Source organism: Leopardus geoffroyi, chromosome B2, assembly GCF_018350155.1.
Source record: "Leopardus geoffroyi isolate Oge1 chromosome B2, O.geoffroyi_Oge1_pat1.0, whole genome shotgun sequence".
NCBI classification, from domain to species: domain Eukaryota; kingdom Metazoa; phylum Chordata; class Mammalia; order Carnivora; family Felidae; genus Leopardus; species Leopardus geoffroyi.
In genome coordinates, this window is record NC_059332.1 from 122,376,041 (window position 1) to 122,397,358 (window position 21,318).

Genomic DNA, 21,318 nt, shown 5'->3' on the forward strand with positions numbered 1-21,318 from the left:
GAAATGATTAAAAAAGATTATAAAATATTAGCACTGAACAGTTTATTGAATATGAAGCCTCTTTTAGAGTACAAAACTAATTTAAAGAAGTCATTTTCAATTATAATTTAAAGGGCCCTTTAAAATTGCTAGCCAAAGAATTCCCAATGAAGGTTGAAAATAAAGCTGATAATATGTATTTTTGACTGTTATATACGGCTACACTTAATTAGCATTATTGTAGTATATTCCCAAATAAACGGCACTTCTTAAAACATAACTTCTAACATTGAATTTTCTTGCTTACCATCATATAAGAAAGATTCTAATTTTTATAACTTCAAAGGTTAGTACTGAGTTAACTTTCAAATTCTATTTCAGTATGAGATCATTTTTTCATGTACTTATTTCCACTTTATCCTGAAAAAGGTATGTCATTGGCATCTTATTCTGAGCTCATTTAATTTAGATTATAGTTTTAGGGATTTTTTTTTTTTTTTTGAGGAACAAGAACCAAGATTTTTATTTGTTCAATTCTTGCATTTGAAGTATTCCTCAATGACATCCTTGGCCTGAGACTCTCTGCCACAGACAGTCTTAACCACTACACAACTGCAACCAACCACTTTATAGGATTTTCCCTCCCTGTTAATTTTACAGAGGCCAACCCATTCCCCCAGTTTCCCGTCGTCATCAACCTTAATGAGGTTGATTTGGTGTTCAGCACAAAGGGCCTCCCCACCAACTTGACATACAGAGAGAGGCTCATCCCAGTTGGATGCAAGCAGACAAAGATGGGCTTGATGCTTGTCTAAGGCTTTGGCAGCTTCGCGAATTCCACGTGCTAGGCCACCATGGATGAGGGTGGTCTTCAGCACCCTTGTAAAGCAGTATTAACGTCCATTACACCTCTAGCAGCAATGCCTTCCTCTGTGTGGTGATGGGTTATGGTGGAGCCAAATCTAAAGTGCACCTGAGCCTCCGGGATTTTTTTTTTTTTTTTTTTTTTTGATAGTTATTTAAGGCAGCCATGGAAGACTCCTGGCTAATGATGTCAAAAAAGACATACATACTGAAGGAAAACCTGCCTGGGTAAGCCTCACAAGGAAGAATTACTAAAGCAAAACTGCTCAGACTAAAGTCCACAGAGTCAACAGAAAGTCTGCTTTAACCTGCAGGCAGAATTTGGAATTAGCCTTCATGTCCTTCTAGGCTCCGACATTATGTTTTGTCGCCAGTTCCTAGAGGGGTCTCCTCTTCAGGGGCGGTTTGGCACCAGCTGGAGGACAGAGGGCTACAGTTCCGAGAGCAGCAGCTGAGCCCACGCTATCGCTGTCTGACACTGAGACCCGCCGCTAGCTCCTTTTTAAAAGTTACAGAGAAGAGCCAAACACTGACAGCACAGATGGGGGTTATACTAATTGAACCACAACAACTTGGGGTCAGGGATGCACTGTTGGGGGTCTGAGAAACATTTACACAGATGCAAAGGTGCAAAATCAAAAACACAGAGCTGTCTAACAAGTTACATTAGGCATGAATTTGACAAAAGTGCTAGCAGGTCTAGCGTTTGTAGTATCTGTTAATGATTTCCTTTATAGTTTTCTTTATCGTACTCATCTTCAAGCTAAAAATGTTCTAGTTCTGAAGCCCATGTCCTGTAACAAGGAGTGTGTGCAACAGCACACGGACACTTCATCTTAAGGGACAGCTGAGTATAACCTCACATGTCCCACTGCTGGCTGAAGAGAACCACGTAAGAAATCAGAGTCTACAGTTTGTTCTAGGGCATTAGCTACTGAAAGACATTCCAGTTCATTTCCTGACTTTTTATTTTGGACTGTGTCAAGTAACTACCAGGCTGTCAATTTTGAAGATAAATGTGCCTTTTAGCTACTATACTGAAGTAAAGAAACACACGATATTTAACACAAATAATAGACTTCGCATTCTACACGCAAATTACTGGAATAGGCGACTTTGGAGTTTTGCCAATCCCTCAGGTATATAAGAATTAGAAAGTTCTTTTCAAAGTGTGTGAAATTAATCTACAACACGAATTCCAAGCCATCAATCATTAATCTGAGAGACTAGATGAGAATGACTAAAAATAGAATACAGTTTTTTAAACAGATCTGATAGATTCAACTAAAGTTCATAAAAATTCTTTTTCACTTAGAGTGTCTTTACTTCAAATGAGGACAACTGTTACAGAAGAACAAAAACTTAAGAATAAATTATAGCATATTAGAAACTATATCAACTTATACAAAACTCAGGTTTAAGAATTCACTTTGTATTTTTAACTAAAAAGTACTCAATATGCACCAACAAAATTGCTTAACATACCAGCCACCTTAAAAACACTCCAAAAATGAAAGATTATTCGTTTGTTTCTGCCTACTTAGCAAAGTTTAATTTTTTTTTTTTCAACGTTTATTTATTTTTGGGACAGAGAGAGACAGAGCATGACCAGGGGAGGGGCAGAGAGAGAGGGAGACACAGAATTGGAAACAGGCTCCAGGCTCTGAGCCATCAGCCCAGAGCCTGACGCGGGGCTCGAACTCACGGACCGCGAGATCGTGACCTGGCTGAAGTCGGACGCTTAACCGACTGCGCCACCCAGGCGCCCCTAGCAAAGTTTAAATGAAAGCAATTATAGTGATTGAATAGTAGACCCCACTCATAATTACTTAATTTTGATTACATCATTGTGAAAGACACGACTGTTAAAATGTTGAGCATGTTGTTTTTAGAGTGATGTTATTGGGTCAAAAGAAAGAATATGAATAGCAGATAACAGAAGTTATGACTTTGAGATGGTAATATTAACATATGCCTCATTTGAGCATAATTTCAGTAGTGGATCACTGAACGCCATATCACCAATTAGGGTTCAAAATAAGGAAGTGAAGTCTGACCAAAATGAAAATTTTCACTAAGTTGCTATATCACCAATTAGCCATCAGGAAGACTTGATAATTAATCAATGATAGCTTGCAGGGACTGAGAAAAACTTCACTTTTTTTTGAGAAGAGAGAACAGAGTGTCCTGACATCATATTTTTAAATTCATGTGGTTCAATTTTTTCTAATTTCTTTAATTAAACCCTAAATATGAAGTATGATTTTATACCTTATTTACACTCCAGTGATGCACTGAATGTGGCACATCATTAACTCTGACATAGGTATTCCAAACAACAATCACCCCTGTGCAATCTCCTGAATACATGTGATGACCTATTTAAAAAAAAGTAAAATTACTCTTTTATAAGTGCTACACACAGGTAGAAACAAATAATATGAAATTGGTAAAACACAGCCCAGTATAACAAAGAATCAGAGGGGTATTAAAAGGTGTTTTAGCGAAAAAAAAAAAGGCCAAAAACCAAAATACAATTTGTAGTCAAATCCCAATGATCTTTAAATGAATTCTTCACTCTACCAAATTACGTTTGACTTATTTCCCTTTGTCACTTACTTGAACTTGAATACAAAAAGAAATGAGCATCTTAGTGCATTTGTACATGGTTCAAATTACAAAGCCAAACAAATTATTTGAATTATCCAATATGTCTGTATTGCTCACTTTCATTAACCTGTATAATCTGTTTTGTATTCCTGGAAAAACACCTATATTTTATACATACTTTTAGCAAAGTGCCTGATACCAGTAGAAACTCAGCAAATGATCAGGGAATGAATAAAATAATAAGTAACAGGTGCTTCAGTTTAACATACATTCTTAGAGTCAAACCCTCTCATAGTTGAATGGAACCTCAGAGACCATCGAATTCAACTTCACACCCACTCAGGAATATCTACCACACCATAATGAACAGACAATTGTCTAGCGTGAACTTAATACTTTACAAAGCAGATATTCAACTGATGAACTACTCTGTACACTAGAATGTTCTTTCTAATTCTGAACAAAGAATATCTGCCTTCTGCCGCTTTGGTCCCATCTCTACCTACTGGAAGCAACACAGACTGACTTTGTTTCATGTATAGAGGTCTTAGTCAAATATATGAAGAAATTCCTTCCTCTTTTTATAATCTGAGTTACTTCTACTATGACAAAGTTTACAGACACCTTTCTATCCTTGGTTGACTTTTCTAAATGTGTTCCAATTTTTTAACATCCTTATAGTTAAAATGAATATATTAGCAGTATTGTCATTTTGATCTGGATCCCATACTAATTAATTATAGCTATAGTCTGTATACCCAGCGTCTGAAATATTGTGAAGGTATATACCATAATCATACAGATTTTGTGAGGAATAAACTAGTTTACACATGTAAAGTATTAAAACATTAAACCACATAGCAAGGACTCCAGAAATGTTTGACTCAGTAACCTCACATCTAGGAATTTATGTTAAGAAAATAATAGCGCAACAAAGCTTTATATATATACATATATAAACATATATGTATGTATATATATATGTATATGTATATATATGTATATATATATAAACATACACACATATATATGTATATATATATATAAACGTACACACATATATATATACACATATATATATTTATATATATATATGTGTATATATATATGTAAACATACACACATATATATATAAATAAATTCGTATTCATAGAAATCATGTTCATGATACGAGAAAGCTGAAAACACTTTAAGCATTGCCGATAATAGAAAATGTTTTTTTCGGGGCGCCTGGGTGGCTCAGTCGGATGGGCATCTGACTTTGGCTCAGGTCATGATCTCACTGTGTGTGGGTTCGAGCCCCACATCGAGCTCTGTGCTGACAGCTTGGAGCCCGGAGCCTGCTTCGGATTCTGTGTCTCCCTCTCGCTCTGCCCCTCCCCGACTCAAGCTCTGTCTCTGTCTCTCTCCACAATAAATAAATACTAAAAAAATAAAAACTAAAAAAAAAAATAAAAAAAAAAAGAAAATGTTTTTTTCTTGAAAATTTCTTCAGATACATTTAGACGACTCTATAACATATACCTATTAACTGTTAGCTGAATGCAGTGGTGCTCAGTACACAGTGTAAATACAGGTTTCTCCCACTATCTATCTAATATTCTTTTGGTATTTCCCGTTCTTCCTCATTTTAACCCTTTCACTCAAAAGCCACTTAAAAAAAAAAAAACCTACTGAGGGGGCACCTGGTGGCTCAGTCGCAGTTAAGTGTCCAACTTCCACTCAGGTCATGATCTCACAGTTTGTGGGTTTGAGCCCCCATTGGGCTCTGCACTGACAGTGTGGGGTCTGCTTGGGATTCTTTCCCTGCCCCTCTTCCACTCACACTTTTCTCTCAAAATAAATAAATAAATCTTAAAAAAAAAAAAAAAAAAAAAAAAACCTACTGAGGGGATAATCACCAATCCAATGAAATATATCTATGAGATTTGATATATGACTGGTTCTCACAGTAAAGATTAGTTGAATATAAATGTTTAGGAATTTAATGAACTTAAAATTACAAACAAAACTCCCTCAGTGCTAAATCTGTGCCTACATCTACCATATGATCTGCAAAATACACATATATACAAATACGTACAATTATCAACACACAAAATCCCTCTCAAAAAATTATCTTAGTGAAATAAAATTAAAAAAAAATTCTTCACGCAACTATCTTCCATTTGGAATATATTGTGACATACCTTCAACATCAAAACAGAGAGAGTTGATGAAACTCCTGTGTGTGTCAAACTGTCGGATCAATACGGCAGGATCCTCTCTCATATCAACTTTCCATATCCGTATCACGGAATCATAGCACCCTGTAACCACCACCTCTTTCACAGCGGGATGGAATTTAGCCGTGTAAACAAAAGAAGGATGAGGCAAAACTCTGAAAGTACTGGTACTATTTATTTCATTTTTCCAGATCCTGGAAAAGGATAAAAAGTTATATATTGCTTCTGAAATGCACAAGTTTCTAAAACTTTCTCTAAAAACACAGCCAATGGGACTCAAGTAAGCAATGATAACAACCAATGGTAAACTAAATTTCCTAACAATCAAAAATAATATGATCAAAGATTTGATGGCTGGGGTTCTTTACAATTTGACAAAGCTATTTCTTAGTTATTATGAACCATGTTAATTTGTCTACTAATTGTAACTATACTGTAAAATGAAACATTATATTTGGATAGATCTGTTTTTCTTAAACATACCTACTTTTGTCATTGATTAAATACACACTGTATAGTTGGTAAAATACTGCATTTAGTACATTACACACAAAAAATAAAATCTAGGGAAAGCTTTAATTATCCCCCACTTAGGTTGTGTATATTGCTTTTGCAAAGTGCTCACTGTAGAGGTTTAGAGAACAGGATACTCCATTAACCTTATATATGTAATTTCATAGCATAGATAAAGAACATGATCTCAAAGACTTAAAAGCCATAATGAAATAACTGTATGAATACTTGCATAAGATTAAAATAATTATGATTTTTGATAGAAAACAGACTACCTTACATTAAATAATCAACTTATGTTCAACACTCTCGTTATCTCTTCCTCTAAATAATGGACAATTTTTAAAAAGCAGTGTTACTGTCACTGCTACAGTCTTGACAAAAGAGTAAATCTCAAGCGTTAAAATTGTTATGTCAGAAACTCTGCAATTCTAGTCAATGTGTAAAAATTGGAAAAATCTAACAACAGACAGCTACTAAATGAGTGTAGAACACTGTTTTTTTTTAACTTGATTAAATTACTAGAATGAGAAAAATATATTAATTTTTTAATGAGGGGATTTACAGTTCATTCTTTTAATTACTACCTAAGAACTAAAGCAAATTAAGTCCTTTTCAAATTTATCGAAAAAAGAAAAAATATGGTTGCCATTTAAGAATAACATTCTATGCATTTTCTCAGCAGCTGCTTCAAATACAGGATATGATCTTCAATTAGTAAGAATCCAAACTAATGATGAAGGAAGGGAAAGAACATGTTTTCAAGTAAAAATAAAGCATGTATGTCACTGCATAAACATTTTTACCATAGCAATACTTTCAATGAATGCATGCTGCATGAAATAGAGTACTTAAAGAACAAAATCATTAATTTGTGATTAATACTGTGAAGATTGTTTAAAGGATGAAAACTTCAGTTGCTTGCTAAAAAATCTCAGTGGTATAATCTGAAATACTATATAGCGGATAGAAATGAAGAAATCATACCTTAAAAACAGCTCAATTAAAACAGACACAGCATTTTTGGGGGCACTTGGGTGGCTCAGTCGGTTAAGCGTCTGACTTTGGCTTAGGTCATGATCTCACAGTTCACGGGTTCGAGCCCTACATCTGGCTCAGTGCTGACAGCTCAGAGCCTGGAGCCTGCTTCGGATTCTGTGTCTCCCTTTCTCTCCCTGCCCCTTCCCTGCTCCTGCTCTGTCTCTGTCTCTCAAAATAAATAAATGTTTAAAAAAATTAAAAAAAAAATCCAGACACAGCATTTTAAAATAAAAATGAAGCTTTTTATGTGAAGACCTAACTGGTGTGAATGATGGCTTTCATCAAGCAAGCAATGGTTGAATCCAAGAACAAAAGAAACATATTAATGAGTCTGGGGGAAAAAACAGGCTAATCACAAAGAACAAGGAGATACTCAAATTTGTAATGACTAGATGAGCGCACAAAAAACATTATTAGAACTGGGTAAGAAAAAACATGAAGTTAGACAGTATGTGGGATTAAGGGTGGCATAGGGACCTATGTGCCTAACTGGAGCCATTACACATGGGAAAAATTGGATTATTTTAGGAGTTGCCGGTTAGAGAAAAATACAAATTATCTGGATGACAGCTAAAGATTTTGGTTACACTTACATGGCAGAGAGCTATCCAGTGGGATACAGTTGTACTCAGGAGACACTAACATGTGGTGTGGATCCCCAGGAAGATGGAAGAAACAGCCAGAGAAACTCATCCCTCTGCCACTCTTGGCATCAGCAACTCTAATTCTCTTCCTTTTGACATTAGCTTATTCATTTTTAGTAGTCCTTACCCCTTTCAAAAACCTCAGTCTTTTTGGTTCTAGTCACAATGTTTCCCTCTTCACTCAGTTAATCTTACACATTAATATTTTTATGATGCCAAGAGCTCTCAATCAGTATAAATTTCAAAGCTACAAAAAGAAAAAAGTATACTGTACTGCAACATATTATGTGCTGTGTGGAAAAATCCAAGAGTCTTCAAGAAATGGCTAAATCTGAGCTGAGTTTTAAATGATGACTATGAGCCCATGGTGGCTCATAAAAGGCACTTAAATGTTTGTTGAGTCACTGAGTTGGGCAGGAAGGCTAGGAAAAGGGCATTTAAGCACGGGAAGAGGAGGCAAGGCTACAGGGCACAGGAATTTCAAAGAGGGTAAGATACTAAGGGCATTTCAAAAGACTGTGTGGGTGAGGCCGAGGGCATATAGCAAGTGCACAGGACAAGGGTGTAGGGTCAATGAGAAACATGCTTGTTATGCCATGCTAAGGAACTGGAATATTTTCTTTTTCTTTCTTTCTTTCTTTCTTTCTTTCTTTCTTTCTTTCTTTCTTTCTTTCCTTTTTCTTTTACAATTTTTAAAATGTGTTTGCATGTCCTCATGTGAGCAGGGGAGGGGCAGAGAGAGAGGGAGAGAGAGAACCCCAAGCAGGTTCCATGCTGTCAGTACAGAGACTGACATGGGGCTCGATCCCACCTACCTGACCTGAGCCGAAATCAAGAATTGGATGTCCAGGGGCGCCTGGGTGGCGCAGTCGGTTAAGCGTCCAACTTCAGCCAGGTCACGATCTCGCGGTCCGTGAGTTCGAGCCCCGCGTCGGGCTCTGGGCTGATGGCTCAGAGCCTGGAGCCTGTTTCCGATTCTGTGTCTCCCTCTCTCTCTGCCCCTCCCCTGTTCATGCTCTGTCTCTCTCTGTCCCAAAAATAAATAAAAAAAAACGTTGAAAAAAAAAAAAAAAAAAAAAAAGAATTGGATGTCCAACTAACTGAGCCACCCAGGCGCCCCGGGAACTGGAACATTTTCAAAAGGGTGGTGGTAATCAAAGACTTCTGAAAAGCAAGGCATTATGAAAGATGGTTTTGGAAAGATGGAGGAACAAAAGACTGAACAGTGGGAAAGTTCAGCACCAACAGTTTAAGAGCAGATAGCAAGGGCCTGAATGAAGGTAACACCAGTGAGGACAGAAAGAGTGTGACAGAATGGTGAGCCTTTTAGAAGGGTGAACCGACAGACCGTGGCGCTGCTTGGATGCGGGGAGGAATGGTGGGAAGTAAAAAAAGAAATGAGGGCTCCCTGGGTTCCTGGCTCAGGAGACAAGGTGGATAAGGATGCCATTAAAAAATCCACAAGAGGACTAAAAGAGGAAAGCAAAGTTTTGTGATTATCAGCAAGTCTGATCTGAGGTGCCACTGGACAGTCCAGACAGAAGTGTGTAACAGAAAGTGCAATTCAGAAAAAAGTGGGCGCTAGAAGTCACTGCCTAAGACTGAGACTCCAAGCCGGGAAAGACAAGAGAGACCAGGTCGAGCACCCCAAACCAGGGAAGATGACAAGAAGAGGATCCCAGGAATAAACATCTACAGAGAATAGGCAGAGGAGGAGGAACAGGAGGCAGGGAATGAGAACTGGCCAGAGTCACAATAAAAAGGAAACAGAAGAGGTTGTCAAGGAAACCATTAACTGAGAATATTTGAAGACTGGTCAATAATTAAGTACTGCAGTGAAAGCAAACAGGATAAGGACCAAAACTGGCCCTGGGATCTGAAAATCAGCAACTGACTGCTGACCTCTTGAAGAAGGTTTATCTAGCAGAATGGGAGTGAAAGCCAGACTAACTGGGTTGAAGTAAAGACAACGTGCATAGAATGCCCTTGATGGTGTAGAAAGAAAACTAATGTGGTAGTCTGGAAAGGAGAAAGAGTTGAGAAAAAGATTTCTTAAGATAAGAAGATGTGAACGTATTTTTAGGATGACAGGACAAAGTCAATAGACAGGAAGATAGTGAAGAGACAAGAGGTAGGAAACAGAGCTGCAGACTGAAGGACTGAGATTAAAAGCATAGATCAAAGAGTGGCCGGAAAAAGTGTCTTTATTCACCTTTTTGTTAAGGCAGCAGACAGAGATCAAGATGGGTACACTGACAGACACTGGGTGGAAAACCAGAGGGAAATACAGGAAGTGCGTGTCTGGCTTAATTTCACTGTAAGCTGAAGGCATTCAGCTAATGAAAGTGGGAAGATGTGACTCAGTGTACAGAACCTGAAGTGCCGTGAGGCCTGGATATGCCGCCAGAGAAATGAGGGGAAACAGCTGAATTTTGATAAGGACGAGGATTGTGCAGCTGAGATGAGAGCTCAAGTGATTTTAAGACTTACAAATCCAGTCAGGCCTTGGCAGGGTTATAAACTGTTCTCTAGTACAACCTGGCATCAGACAGAATGGCTATGCCGAGAAAACAAGCAGACCACAGGTTGTGGAGGATAACGTAAGGAGGGACGCATAGCAGGTTCCCAGCTACACAGGGAAGGAAACCAATGCTCACCAATTACTATCTTTTGCATTTAAATATAAAGTAAACGGTAATGATAACATCTTAATCAATTAGACATCTTATATTAAAAAGGAAGCTGATAAGACTAGTAAAAGAAGGGATCCAGACGCAAGGAGTATCTGCTACAAAGTGTGTTAGAAAAGCAGGAAGCAGAAGAGTGAAGTCAGAGGGGATCGCGAACTGCTCCAAGTATCAGCTTCTTAGTGTATAGAAATAGTAAGTGTTGGGAATGCAAGCTGGTGCAGCCATTCTGGAAAACAGTATGGAGGTTCCTCAAAAAACAAAAAATAGAACTACCCTATGACCCAGCAATTGCACTACTAGGCATTTATCCACAGGATACAGGTGTGCTGTTTCAAAGGGACACATGCACCCCCATGTTTATAGCAGCACCATCAACAATAGCCAAAGTATGGAAAGAGCCCAAATGTCCACCGATGGATGCATGGATAAAGAAGATGTGGTATATATACACAATGGAGTATTACTTGGCAATCAAAAAGAATGAAATCTTGCCATTTGCAACTATGTCGATGGAACTGGAGGGTATTATGCTAAGTGAAGTTAGTCAGAGAAAGACAAAAATCATATGACTTCACTCATATGAGGACTTTAAGAGACAAAACAGATGAACATAACGGAAGGAAACAAAAATAATATAAAAACAGGGAGGGGGACAGAATAGAAGAGACTCATAAATATGGAGAACAAACTGAGGGTTACTGGAGGGGTTGTGGGAGGGGGGATGGGCTAAATGGGTAAGGGGCACTAAGGAATCTACTCCTGAAATCATTGTTGCACTATATGCTAACTAACTTGGATGTAAATTTTAAAAAATAAAAAATAAAATAAAAAAAAAAAAGAACCTCAGTGATTATCAGCCAGAGTCCCATTAAAATGAAGGGTGTTTGGAAAGTGCATTGCAATTCCAAAGAAAAGGCCAAACTGCTCAACTCTAATCTTAAATAAAGTTCTGAGAATGGAAAAAAAAAAGAAATAATATTTTTTTATGTGCACCTACCTACATTTGTTGGAATCAAATTAAATGACATCTATAAAGGCATTCTGAAAAGCTGCCTAATAATACATTTAGAATACATGCAAGGTAGAGCAAGCAGCTAAAACAGTGTCAATGGCACTTCACAAAGTAGTTTAAAAATGCTACTGTGATACTTACTAGGTTGGAAGGGGTTAGGTTATTTCATGACTGACATTCTGAAAAATGAAAATACTGACAATCTAGAAAACTCTTAAAACATGAGGTGCATATTCACTTACAAGTATCCCCTGCTTTTCGAAAGTCTGCATTATACCACTTTGCTTTTGCCTAAGACCTGTATTAGTACTTTTTGGTTTGTTTTCACTAACCCAAAGACAGCTGAAGAGAATTTTTGCTTTGATGAAAAAAGGAGAAAAGCAAAACTAGGGTTCAGCATCTGTTTTGCAGTGAGCCCTTACAGAGGCAGCACACACCCCAAGCAGCGAGTAGCACCGTCAAGCTCTTCCCTGGAAACCACACTCAGCATCTCCACATTGAGCTGCTCTAGCTCTGAACTGTATCTGTGAGCATCTCCGCTTTATCCCAGTTTATTGTGTGCATCCATCAGCAAGACATGTTCTTTGGTATCAGAAAAGTCCAAGAGGCTATTTTTAGGTCTGGGAACACTCAAAAACTTTTCCATATACATTAACAGTAATTACTTCTTCATTTTATGCCATTTTTGTCCTAGGAAAAATTTCGTAGAAATGCCATACTTTTGGAGAGCAGAGGAAAGCTTACTGGCCCTTACAGCACTGTGGCCTGGCCCCTGCATACAGCTAACAGTGAAGACAGACCCCTACCATTAAGAGCTTATATTTTGGGGAAAAGATCAATTATTTAATAACCTTATGTCAAAGTATTAATCAAACAGTGTACATAATGATCACTGAAAGACACTGAGACCAAAAGTATTATACATTACCTAATACACTTAACAAAAACATCTTCAGGAAAAAAATTTTGCACTACGACTCATCTAATCAGTCTGTAGGATGCATCTCTGATAGTCGCTTGATCATCCAAACATAACTGATGCATTAGTTACTTTCCTTGATGGCAAGCAACGTACAGAAGAAGTACTTCTCAAGGATACTAACCTGGCGGTGCCATCAGATGAGGCAGTAAGAATATAGCGATCGTCATGTGACCAGCAAAGATCATAAATAATATTGAGGTGGCCACACAATTCTCTCATGAAACGTCCAGAAGGAATTTCGTATACTAATGAAAATATTCAAAAATTAGTAGGTTTCCAGGACAGAGACTCTCAATCCAGTAATACACAAATACATAGTTTACGATAATCTGTATGTACATAAGGTAAGCACTGCCTCCAAGAATATTATCACCAAAGATATTTTAGCATAAAAAATTTCAAAGTCTACTTAAAAACAGTTTTTCATTTCCTTTAGACACAAGAATTTCCACATACAAAATTTTACAATATGCTCCAATTAACATTTATTCTCATCACTTCAAAGCAATTTTTCTAATAATCTTTGACAATCATTAATCAAATAATAAATAACATTTAAATTGCAACTCCAAAGATTCTATAATTTGGGCTTTCATGAATAAAGCATTAGTTTACTGAAAATTAAATTCCAACAGAATTTTAATTCTTTGAGGAAAAAATGTGAACTGTGCTATTATCAGAAAAAATTTCTAATACTAAAATGATTTAGTAAGAGAATTAACAAAGACCCAATCTGATTAAAAGGCATTGTGGTTTTCCTGTAAGTTAGGTTCACAATAAAATCTTCCAAGACAATGACTGAATTTAGAACAACAAAGTGTGCAAGTCTCTACTTCCATCTAGTGGTAAAACCAAATCCCCTTTAAAATACTAAGCAGAACAGAATTACTTCCGGAATAGTAACAGAAGGACTTCCGAATATCTGCTCCCTGATAAAAACAAAGAGAACACTGCCAAAATTATCCAAATTAACTTTTTCAGAACTCTAGAAATTAAACAAAGGTTTGCAACAATATGAGGAGCATTTAATTAAGAAAAACAGCTGAATCTTGGTAAGAACCTGAGCTTCGTGGTGTTTTAACTTGCCGTGTTCCCATTCTCTTCCCCCAAGCTCCAAAGAAGCTTTAAAAATCAATAGCCTCACAACGTAAAGCCAGCAGCATAGCAGCCACAGGATGGGGCAGAAGAGGTATGAAGCTCCCCCAAATCCCCATCCCCAAGACTTACTACTATTAACACAGTCTAGCAGTTCCCTGAAAGTCTCCATTCTCAGGGCTTGGCTTTATTTAACTGGGCTCAGAGCATGCTCTGTGCGAACAGCCCTAACCCTAGGGTACACGCTGAAATAATCAGTGGCACAGCTGTCTGAGGCAGTGATGCCAACTGAGGCTAAGAAGAGGCTGAGCAAAAAACTTAAAAGGAAAACAATGAGAATGAGATGTCCATAGGGGACTTCAACAAACTCCTGGGAATCTAGCAGGGCATGTACATGTGAGTGAAAGACTCTAGGCCCTCTCTCACTCTGGCTGACCTCAGGCGGCTCTGTGCAAACATAAAGTGAAGGCTATGGCAGAGTTGCAAACTGCCTACCACAACATGTTAAGAGTACATCCCAATGCACACACAGATCCCCTTGGCAAAGGCTGGGTGATCTGCTCAGTCAAGACATTTAAAAATCTCCAACCGTGGCTGACCACCAAGTTAAGTGAGCAGAGACTTCAGAGACAACAACAAATCCTGGGTGGGTGGGTAGAGAGGAGGGGGAAGGAAAGGAATCTGATTTCCTGAACAGCTACACTGTAATAATATCTACTTCTCAACACAAAATTAGGGAGACATGAAAAACCAAGCAGTCAACTATGGCCATACAAAGAAATGAGGCAGTCCACAGAAACTGTCTAAGAGGAAGCCAAGATGTTGGTATTTCTAGACAAAGACTTTAAGCCCACTTTTACAAATATACTCAAAGATATAAAGAAAACTATCCCTAAAAATTAGGAATAATTCTCACCAAAAAAATACCAACAAAGGGACAGAAATTATATATAAAAAAACCCCAAAAATTCTAGAGTTGAAAAATACAATAATGGAAATAAACAATTCACTAGAGGGGCTCAATAACAAATCTGAACTGGCAGAAAAATCAACAAACTTGAAGATAGGTCATTTGAGATTATGCTGTCTGAGGAAAAGAGAGAAAAAGAATGAAGATAAAAGAATAAAGCTGCAGGGACCTGTGGGACACCACCAAGTGTACCAACAAAGAGATGACAAGTCTCAGAAGAGAAAAAATAGAAAGGAGCAGACAGAACAATGTGAAGAAAGAAAGACTGAAAACTTCCCAATTTTGGAAAGACATTAATCCACACATCTAACAAGCTAAATAAATTTCAAGCAGACACATCACAACCAAACAATCAAAAACCAAAGACCAAATTCTTCTTCTGTTTTTTGAGACTTAAGCAATAAGTACGTCTAAATTTATATAGCATTTTGCACAAGTTGTTTTTAAGCATAAAGTAACATTTGTCACTGAAATGTTGAAAACATAAATAAGAATGAAAATAATTCCTTCACTGCCCGAAAGAAATAAATCACTATTAACACTCTGGAGTATGTTTCTTAAGAATCTTTTCTCCTTCATGAACAGGTTTTGATGAATTTTTAAAATAGCATGGGTATAATACAACTACACAAAAAAAATGTTTTTTTTAAACTAACATTTCATGAAAAAAATATTTATTTGATTTATTTAACATTTAATGTTTATTTAAAAAATGTTAATCAAGCCAATTAGAAGTCCCTGCTGAAAGAATAAATCTGCTAAGAAATAAACTGTGTGAGACTGAGGGAAGTTCAACACTACCTAGTGCTTTGGGCAGATGCCCATAGGGAGTGGGTTACTTCCTGCTGAGGAAGCTGGTTTTCATAATTATGCAAGAAATAAGGCAAAGTAGGGGCACCTGGTGGCTCAGCTGGTTAAGCATCAACTCTTGATTTTGGCTCAGTCATGATCTCGTGGTCCATGGGTTCAAGCCCCACCTGGGTCTCTGCTGATATGTGGAGCCTGCTTGGAATTCTCTCTCTCTCCCTCTCTGCCCCTCCCTCACTCACTCTGTCTCTCTCAAAAATAAATAAATAAATATTTAAAAAGGAAAAAAAGTAAGGGAAAGTACTTAATGCCTTTAAGTCTAGAAGAGATGCTCACTTAAAAAAGATCTCAACTGTTACAGAAAATTTTAATATGGTTTTCTCTATATTTTTTAAATGTTTATTTTTGAGGGATAGAGACAGCGCATGAACACAAGCATGCACCTCCAGAAAAAAGGAAGAGGGAATCCCAAGCAGGCTCTTCACTGTCCGCGCAGAGCCCAACATAGGGCTCGAACTCATGAACCCTAAGATCGTGACCTAAGCAAAAATTAAGTGTTGGAGGCTTAACTGACTGAGCTATTCAGGCACCCCAACAAGGTTTTCTATATTTTTTTAGAAGCAATTTGAGAGTGGGTTTTGGGCCACTGCTGACTTCTCTACCATAATGAGAAGTCGTTCTCTAGATACTCCTGAGCCAGATGTAACCCTTCTAATGCATATGAAATTCAAAGGCTTTCATAATTTAAATTATCACTGTTACCAACTGACCATAATGGACTAGAATTCCTCATGAGATTTATTAATGCCTGCACATTTCTAAATTTCTATTTTAAAATAGAAAATGCTTACAAAAATCCTCCTGCATGTTTTATTTTTTTTTATTTATTTATTTTTTTCAACGTTTATTTATTTTTGGGACAGAGAGAGACAGAGCACGAACGGGGGAGGGGCAGAGAGAGAGGGAGACACAGCATCGGAAACAGGCTCCAGGCTCTGAGCCACCAGCCCAGAGCCTGACGCGGGGCTCGAACTCACAGACCGTGAGATGGTGACCTGGCTGAAGTCGGACGCTTTAACCGACTGCGCCACCCAGGCGCCCCCCTCCTGCATGTTTTAAAAGTAAACTTACCATCCTTCATTTGGTCATTCTCTTTCTACTCCTGAACATAAATTTTATAGAAAGCTGTAAAATTATTGTTAAAAAACTGGAGGATTACTCAAATTAAGATTTCAATGAATTTTAAAAACCAAACAATGTCCTCCACATAGACTTCGATCAGATTAAACAGGCAGAATTATTACTCACAAATAATCGGATATCCGTCCCTGCTAGCACAGGCTGCTGCTAATATTCTTCCGTTGTGAGAGAAAGCAAGACAAAAACATCCTCGTTCTCCTGCATTTAGTGAGAAGAGGTGCTTGTTTGGAATACGGCAAGCCTAAGAAAACACATATTAAGAAAAATAAGAAACATTAAAATATGAAGGCTAGTTGTTGATTCAATTACTAAATGGTAGAGCTTTATTTTTTTTTTTTTAAGTCCCTCTACTGTGATGCAGAGAAAGAGAAAAGCAAGTAAACAGAATGATGGAAAACTATAGTAAATTATTTTACTTCCTAAAGAGGGAATCAGTTCTCCATAAAATAAAGTCAATTTATACTCAATAAATTGAGTACTAGCACTTAATTCACCTAAACTACGAAGCAATAATGCCATTATCTGGTACTCTAAAGTTGTCACTACTGCACAAAAGATATAGCCACGCACAAAAAAATGTCATATCAGATCTTTATTCCATGACACCTAATAAGTGATATTTGCTGAACCACAACTAATTCTGAGACCATAAATGCCCTATAGGGTCTAGCTTAAGCCCAGAATGTATGAATGCTCATTTTCTCTCTTCTTCTCTCTTAAAATCATCATCATTTGTGGCTGCCTTCCAAAAGGTACTTTCAAAGTAATCAATCACCTCTTGTTGGTTTCTTCATTAATTTTATTAAAATTTCTTCGTTAATTTTTATGAATTACCAGATGAACCCAAAACTTTCCATGTATAGTATCTACTGTAGAAAATACTACTTTTATTTGTCCTAATTCTACTTCTTCCAAACTTTCGTGAGCCTTAGTTCTTGTTATTCTGCAAGTTCAATTAAACATATATTGGACCCTTACTATATGCTATGAATGTGGTACTACCTCACAAATGTCTTTTAATATGTTCATCACAGCACCCTGTAAGTAACCATTATTTCTACATACAGTTAATAAGGATTATTCAGAGGGTCAAGTGCAACTTGCTGGGCCTAATCAAAGACTATTAGCTCAAGACTCTGCCTTCTGGACAGGTACCAGGTGCGTCACAAGTAGCACCAAGATTCAGCAGCATTATTAGCAGGCAGCATCACAAGCAGCTACTAGGAAAGTGGAATACTCAACAGACATTTCTTAGGTGTCAACAAGGTAGTGGACACCATGCTACCCATCTTTGCCCTCCATTCTCCATCCACACATTTTAGAAAAGGAGGGGTGATAAAAAGAGGATAAAAATTGAAGGAAAAATCAGGAGGTCTTATAAGCACTTGCTGCCGGCAGTAGATGCGGCTGAGGAAAACTCTGCCACACCAGCAAAGTAAAATCACTGAAGCTACTACAATTTTCTTCGTATGACCAGGGTTTGGCACTGTACTAGAAGAGGCACTCAATGAACAATTGATAATAAAGGTCTTCCACATCTTTGACTCTTCTCCCTTCTTTCCTACCTGTCAGTCATTAAATTATGCTGGTTTTTGTTCTATCTTTCTCTTGTATTCATCCCATATTTTTCCTTTTTGAACCATTATCCCAAGGTTAGAACCTTTTCCCCCCACACATTAATGACTACAACTGCCTTGTAGTGGTCTCTCTCATTCTGATGTATCCTACCTCAAGATCTCCAACATGCTATGCCAGAATTAATTTGTTCTAAAATATGGTTATGAGGTACTACTATACTTTTTTCCTACCCAAAAACTTTCCATTACTTCTCACATCCCACACAGTCAAGTATTGGGCTACCATTAGTGATACTCTACATCGTGGGCCCAATCAATCATACCACTTTATCTCTTATGCAAACTGTGGTTTCCAGCCAGCCATTTTTTAAAAAATGTTTATTTACTTATTTTGAGAGAGAGAGGAAGAGAGAGCACAGGAGAAGGGCAGAGAGACAGGGAGAGAGAGATGCCCAAGCATGCTCTGGTCAGCACAGAGCCCGATGTGGGGCTCAAACCCACGAACTGAGAGATTATGACCTAAGTAGAAATCAAGAGTCACATGCTTAACCAACTGAGCAACCCAGGTGCCCAATCCAGCCTGCCAAATGTCTGAGTGCCTGAATACAAGAGGTCCATTCCCATTTATTTACAACTTTGCCCCCATATTGAAACACCCTTCCCTGTCCCTCTTCACCCACCCCTAACTTGGCTGCCTTTAAAGTCTATTTCAAGCTCCCCCAACCTGTGGAATGAACCCTTCTTCCACCACTCCAGCTCACCTTCTTCATATCTGCAATTCTCAAATTGTTTTAGTTTCAGGATGGCTTCAGAGTCTTTAAAGAATTTTGAAGACCCCAAAAAACTTCTATGTGGATATAACCATATTTATCATATTAGAAATTACAATTGAGAAATTTAAAGAACATTTCTTAATTCATTGAAAAAAATAACAAATAGCTAACCTATTAAATGTCAACATAAAGATATTAGTCTTTTATGAAAAATAACTACATAAAATGAATTGTTCCACACTTTTGAAAAACTCTTTAATATCTTGCTTAATAAAAGACAGCCAAATGTTCATAATTGCTTCTGCTGTCACTCTCTTGTGCTATCATGTTATCACTTAGTCTCTGGAAAACTCCAGTGTATACTTAAGGGAGAACAAAAGTGAAGAAGATAAACTAAATCATTATGAAGTAATCAGAATCATTACAATTCTATTATGAAAATTAGATGACTTTGTAGACGCCCTGAAAGGGTCTTAGGACTTCCAGCAGTTCCCAAATCGCACTCTGCAATTATCATCAGAACTGCCTTTCCTCAAGACTTGTCTGCAGTACACCTGACAGCGAACAACACGGCAACTGTCTCCTGCTTCCCCAACGAATGTTGTAGGTCTCCAAGGGCACAGTCTAATGTTACTCTATCATTATTATTATGTTCAAAGTATTTTATTATTTTTTTTATTTTAGAGAGAGTGTGAACCAGGGAGAGGGGCAGAGGGAGGGGGAGAGGGTGGGAGGGAGGGAGGGGGAGAGGGAGGGGAAGGGAGAGAGGGGGAGAGGGGGAGAGGGGGGGGGAGAGAGAGAGAGAGAGAGAGAGAGAGAGAGAATGAATCTTAAGCAGGCTCTACATTCAGTGTGGAGCCTGATATAGGGCTCAACCCCATGACTCTGGGATCATGACCTGAGCCAAAATCAAGAGACAGATACTCAACTGACTGACCACCCACTCGTTCCATATTCAAAGTATTTTAAAATGACTTTAAGGGCGCCTGGGTGGCGCAGTCGGTTAAGCGTCCGACTTCAGCCAGGTCACGATCTCGCGGTCTGTGAGTTCGAGCCCCGCGTCGGGCTCTGGGCTGATGGCTCAGAGCCTGGAGCCTGTTTCCGATTCTGTGTCTCCCTCTCTCTCTGCCCCTCCCCCGTTCATGCTCTGTCTCTCTCTGTCCCAAAAATAAATAAACGTTGAAAAAAAAAAATAATTAAAAAAAATAAAATAAAATAAAATGACTTTAAGATGTATCTGTGAAATGGGACTCAAAAAGAAAGTCAAATATGATGCAAAATACAGAAAGTAAAAAAGTCTATGAAGGTAATTATTCTTATGTATATATTGAATGTTTGGATAAATTAAGATTTTGGATAAACTGCACCTGGCAATGTCTCAGATGTACAGAATGAACCACTTCACTCTTTGTGGAAATAAGTAAGAGATCTGCAAAACTGTATCAACAATGTTTCCTGCTACTGTAAAATATGCTAACCAGAAAGGAAAACATTAATAAAAGCTTAAATATTACTCAACTTGTGGTAGAAAAATATGCAAGTATATGTATCTCCATCAAAATGTGATTCAGGAAGAAGCTGGGAATTAAAAAATAAATCTCATGAACCCATTAAAAAAATCCATTTTTTAATAAAATCCATTTTACTAAGAAAACCCATTATGAGATTTACTTTTTATAAACATCAGAAATCTGTTGTTTTATTGCTGTTATGGGTTGAACTGTGTCTCCCAAAATTCATAGTTGAAACCCTAACTCTAGTAACTCAGAATATTTATATTCTAATAATAATATTTGGAGATAAAAATCTCTAAAGAGTCGATTATATTAAAATAAGGTTTTGTTTGTTTTTCTTAGGGTGGGGTCCTAAACTACTAAGACTACTGTCCTCACAAGAAGAAAAGACACCATGGATGAACACACACAGAGAAAAGACCATGAAAAGGCAGCAAGATGGCAGCCATTTGCCAGCCAAGGAGAAAGGCCTCAGAGTAAACCAACCCTTAACCCTGGGACTTTAGCCTCCAGAACTATGAGGAGGTAAGCTTATGGTGTTTAAGCACCCCCCCCCGCCCACCCCAGTCGGTGGTATTTCTTTATCGCAGCTGCAGCCAACTGATAGAAAAAACCCAGGTCCCTAACAAAGAACCTAAGATAGTGCTTTTATTTTTATTTTTTTAAAATGCTTTTATTTATTTTTGAGAGAGAGGGCATGAGCAGGAGCAGAGGGAAGGACAGAGAGAAAGGGGAACAGAAGATCTGAAGCGGGCTCTGTGCTGACAGCAGGGAGCCGGACCTGGGGCTGGAACTCACAGTAATATCATGACCTGAGCTGAA

At 37.8% G+C, this 21,318-nt stretch overlaps 1 protein-coding gene and 1 pseudogene across 15 annotated transcripts in view; both read right to left on the reverse strand.

Annotated features, from left to right (window-relative positions):
• Window positions 1–21,318, reverse strand: part of AHI1 (Abelson helper integration site 1) — a 214,469-nt gene that overhangs the window by 148,784 nt on the left and 44,367 nt on the right. For all 15 annotated transcript variants that reach the window (XR_006717587.1, XR_006717588.1, XR_006717589.1 and 12 more), the window contains 4 exons: window positions 16,741–16,873; window positions 12,682–12,805; window positions 5,643–5,872; window positions 3,115–3,221 (listed from right to left, as the gene is read on the reverse strand). Coding sequence is in view for 12 of the 15 variants with exons in the window: in XM_045499720.1 (XP_045355676.1) it covers window positions 3,115–3,221; window positions 5,643–5,872; window positions 12,682–12,805; window positions 16,741–16,873 (594 nt within the window). In the remaining 3 variants the exon portion in view is untranslated. The remainder of the gene's footprint in view (window positions 1–3,114; window positions 3,222–5,642; window positions 5,873–12,681; window positions 12,806–16,740; window positions 16,874–21,318) is intronic.
• LOC123609051 lies at window positions 24–950 on the reverse strand (annotated as a pseudogene).